The 4,673-nt window shown below is 61.5% G+C and overlaps 1 protein-coding gene across 1 annotated transcript in view; it reads right to left on the bottom strand.

The window, feature by feature from the left end:
* Positions 1-4,667, bottom strand: part of CUNH7orf43 (chromosome unknown C7orf43 homolog) — a 19,892-nt gene extending 15,225 nt beyond the window's left edge. The window contains exons 1-2 of the mRNA XM_021383866.1: positions 4,544-4,667; positions 3,463-3,804 (exon numbers count right to left, since the gene is read on the bottom strand). Of these exons, the coding sequence (XP_021239541.1) occupies positions 3,463-3,804; positions 4,544-4,581 (380 nt within the window). The 5' untranslated portion in view covers positions 4,582-4,667. The remainder of the gene's footprint in view (positions 1-3,462; positions 3,805-4,543) is intronic.
* Positions 4,668-4,673: the final 6 nt, after the last annotated feature.

Here is a 4,673-nt window from a genome sequence, read left to right as displayed (position 1 = left end):
ACCCCACTGACCCCACTGTCCCCAGTGTCCCCATGATCCCAACGTCCCCATTGATCCCGTAGACCCCAATGTCCCCATTGTCCCCACTGTCCCCATTGAGCCCATTGGCCCCATTGAGCCCATTGGCCCCATGTCTCAATGTCCCCATTGACCCCAATGTCCCCACTGTCCCCACTGACCCCATTGTTCCCATCAACCCCAACGTCCCCACTGACCCCATTGACCCCAGTGTCCCCATGTCCCAATGTCCCCACTGACCCCAATGTCCCCATTGTCCCCATTGACCTCAACATCCCCACTGACCCCACTGTCCCCAGTGTCCCCATGATCCCAACGTCCCCATTGACCCCATAGACCCCAATGTCCCCAGTGACTCCAGTGTCCTCATAGACCCCAATGTCCCCATTGTCCCCACTGTCCCCATTGAGCCCATTGGCCCCATTGACCCTATCGGCCCCATGTCTCAATGTCCCCCATGTCCCAATGTCCCCATTGACCCCAATGTCCCCACTGTCCCCACTGACCCCATTGTTCCCATCAACCCCAACGTCCCCACTGATCCCAGGGTCCCCATGATCCCAACGTCCCCATTGTCCCCACTATCCCCATTGTCCCCATTGACCCCAATGCCCCCAGTGTCCCCACTGACCCCAATGCCCTCCTTGACCCCAATGTCCCCATTGACCCCAATGTCCCTCATTGACCCCAATGTCCCCATTGACCCCAGTGTCCCTCATTGACCCCAGTGTCCCCATTGACCCCCAGTGTCCCCATTGACCCCAATGTCCCCATTGACTCCTGTTGACCCCATTGATCCCCAATGTCCCCATTGACCCCAATGTCCCTCATTGACCCCAGTGTCCCCATTGACCCCAGTGTCCCCATTGACCCCAGTGTCCCCATTGACTCCTGTTGACCCCATTGATCCCCAATGTCCCCATTGACCCCCAATGTCCCCATTGACCCCAATGTCCCCATTGATCCCAATGTCCCCATTGATCCCCAATGTCCCCATTGATCCCCAATGTCCCCACTGATCCCATCGACTCCAACGTCCCTACTGATCCCAGTGTCCCCACGATCCCAAAGTCCCCATTGTCCCCACTGTCCCCATTGTCCCCACTGACCCCAGTGTCCCCAGTGTCCCCGCGATCCCAAAGTCCCCACTGACCCCGCTGTCCCCATTGACCCCGACGTCCCCACTGATCCTAATGTCCCCAGTGTCCCCATCGACCCCAACGTCCCCACTGACCCCACTGTCCCCATTGTCCCTGAAGTCCCCATTGACCCCAGCATCCCCATCGACCCCAATGTCCCCATTGTCCCCGCTGTCCCCATTGTCCCCGCTATCCCCATTGACCCCGCTGTCCCCAGCGTCCCCATCGACCCCAGCGTCCCCATGATCCCAAAGTCCCCATTGTCCCCGCTGCCCCCATTGACCCCGCTGTCCCCACTGTCCCCATTGTCCCCCCTGTCCCCATTGACCCCGATGTCCCCACTGACCCCGATGTCCCCACCATCCCTGATGTCTCCATTGACCCCATTGACCCCAGTGTCCCCCCAAATGTCCCCAGAGTGTCCCCAAAGTGTCCCCCAAATGTCCCCAATGACCCCGATGTCCCCACTGACCCCAATATCCCCAACATCCCTGATGTCTCCATTGACCCCATTGACCCCAGTGTCACCAGGGATGTCCCTAATGTCCCCCCAAGTGTCCCCAACCTCCCCATTGTCCCCATGTCCCCAACGACCCCAATGTCCCCATTGACCCCAGTGTCCCCAATGGCCCCAATGCCCCCCATGTCCCCGGCATCCCCCAATGTCCCCATTGTCCCCCATGACCCCCAATGTCCCCACTGTCCCCCGATGTCCCCAATGTCCCCATTGTCCCCCATGTCCCCATTGTCCCCATCTCCCCATTGTCCCCATGTCCCCATTGTCCCCATGTCCCCATTATTCCCCGTGTCCCCATTGTCCCCCACGTCTCCATTGTCCCCACGTCTCCATTGTCCCCACGTCTCCATTGTCCCCACGTCTCCATTGTCCCCACGTCTCCATTGTCCCCCACGTCTCCATTGTCCCCACGTCTCCATTGTCCCCACATCTCCATTGTCCCCACGTCCCATTGTCCCCACGTCCCCATATCTGTATCTCCACGTCCCCATTATTCCCCATGTCCCATTGTCCCCATTGTCCCCCACGTCCCCATTGTCCCCATCTCCCCATTGTCCCCACGTCCCCATATCTGTATCTCCATGTCCCACTGTCCCCATGTCCCACTGTCCCCATGTCCCCATTGTCCCCCATGTCCCCAACCCCCCTGTGTCCTGATGTCCCCACGTCCCCAATGTCCCCATGTTTGTCCCCACGTCCCCACGTCCCTGTCTCCATTGTCAGTTTGTCCCCATTGTCCCCACATCCCCAATGTGTCCCCACGTCCCCATGTTTGTCCCCATTGTCCGTTTGTCCCCATTGTCCCCACGTCCCCATGTCCCTGTCCCCATTGTCCGTTTGTCCCCATGTTTGTCCCCACGTCCCCATGTTTGTCCCCACGTCCCCATGTTTGTCCCCACGTCCCCATGTNTGTCCCCATGACCCCAAAGTCCCCATTGTCCCCACTGTCCCCACTGTCCCCGATGTCCCCATGGACCCCATTGTCCCCACTGTCCCCACTGCCCCCATTGTCTCCTCTGCCCCCATTGTCCCCAACGTCCCCATTGTCCCTACTGTCCCCACGACCCTGAAGTCCCCATTGTCCCCACTGTCCCTGCTGCCCCCATTGTCCCCACTGTCCCCATTGTCCCCACTGACCCCAGTGTCCCCACAATCCCAAAATCCCCATTGTCCCCACTGTCCCCATTCTCCCCGATGTCCCCATTGACCTCAACGTCCCCACGGACCCCATTGTCCCCACTGTCCCCATTGACCCCATTGTCCCCATCGACCCCAGTGTCCCCACGATCCCAAAATCCCCATTGTCCCCACTGTCCCCATTGTCCCCGATGTCCCCACTGTCCCCATTGTCCCCGCTGTCCCCATTGTCCCCGCTGTCCCCACTGTCCCCATTGTCCCCAGCGTCCCCATTGTCCCCAGTGTCCCCAGCGTCCCCATTGACCCCAGTGTCCCCAATAGCCCAAAATCCTCATTGTCCCCACTGTCCCCATTGTCCCCATTGTCCGCACTGTTCCCATTGGCCCCATGTCCCAATGTCCCCCATGTCCCCATTGACCTCAACGTCCCCATTGTCCCCATTGTCCCCACTGTCCTCACTGCCCCCATTGTCCCTGCTGTCCCCATTGTCCCCACTGCCCCCATTGTCCCCACTGTCCCCATTGTCCCCATCGACCCCACTGTCCCCATTGACCCCAGCGTCCCCACGATCCCAAAATCCCCATTGTCCCCACTGTCCCCGCTGTCGCCATTGTCCCTGCTGCCCCCACTGCCCCCATTGTCCCCACTGACCCCAATGTCCCCATTGACCCCAGCGTCCCCATCGACCCCAGCGTCCCCACGATCCCAAAATCCCCATTGTCCCCACTGTCCCCATTGTCCCCACTGTCCCCATTATCCTCATCGACCCCACTGTCCCCACAATCCCAAAGTCCCCATTGACCCCGTTGTCCCCGCTGTCCCCATTGTCCCCGCTGTCCCCTCACCTCCTTGGCGTCCTCCGGCGGCCGCTCGGGCGCCTGCAGCTGGAAGAGGAAGTTGTGCTCCTCCAGGGCGCTGAGGGCGCAGGGGCACGGGGACCCCGCTCCCGTCACCCGGCAGAAGGCGCCCACGGGGACCTCCCCCGAGTGGTGGCTGCGGGGGACAGCGGGGGGGACACGTGACCCCAAATCCCCCCCCAAAAAAACCCCACAGCCGCCCCACAACCGGAGCCAGCCCTTTGGGATGGTGACCCCACTGCGGCGGTGGGTGACAACGGGGTGACAATGGGGTGACAAGGGGGGGACAAACCCCCAGCAGGGAGTCACGTGACCCCAAATCCCCCCCTGCCCCCCCAAAAAAAACCCACAGCTGCCCCACAACCAGAGCCAATCTTTGGGATGGTGACCCCATGGCGGCAGTGGGTGACAACGGGGTGACATGAAGTGACTATGGGGTGACAATGGGGTGACAACGGGGTGACAATGGGGGGACAAACTGCCATCAGGGGGTCACACGACCCCAAATCCCCCCCTGCCCCCCCAAAAAAACCCCACAGCTGCCCCACAACCGGAGCCAGCCCTTGGGATGGTGATCCCATGGAGGCAGCGGGTGACAACAGGGTGACAATGGGGTGACACGAGGTGACACGAGGTGACATGGGGTGACATGGGGTGACAATGGGGTGACAACTGGGGGACAAACCCCCATCAGGGGGTCACGCATCCCCAAATCCTGCTCCCCCAAAGAAAACCCCACAGCCGCCCCACAACCGGAGCCAGCCCTTGGGATGGTGACGCCACGGCGGCGGCGGGTGACACCGGGGTGACAATGGGGTGACACGAGGTGACACGAGGTGACAGGGGCCGCGTCCCCAGGTGCCCCCGTCCCTCACCAGACGTCGTCCACCAGCAGCACGGAGCCGTCGGGCATGACGGGCAGGTAGCTGGCGTTGAAGTTGGGCAGCACGCGCACGTCGCGCAGCGAGATCTCCTCCTGCGAGCTGCTGTTCAGCACTGCGGGGA

Source organism: Numida meleagris, unplaced genomic scaffold, assembly GCF_002078875.1.
Source record: "Numida meleagris isolate 19003 breed g44 Domestic line unplaced genomic scaffold, NumMel1.0 unplaced_Scaffold622, whole genome shotgun sequence".
In the NCBI taxonomy this organism is placed as follows: domain Eukaryota; kingdom Metazoa; phylum Chordata; class Aves; order Galliformes; family Numididae; genus Numida; species Numida meleagris.
The sequence above is the reverse complement of the archived record's forward strand: the minus strand, read 5'-3'. Positions and strand labels throughout refer to the sequence as shown.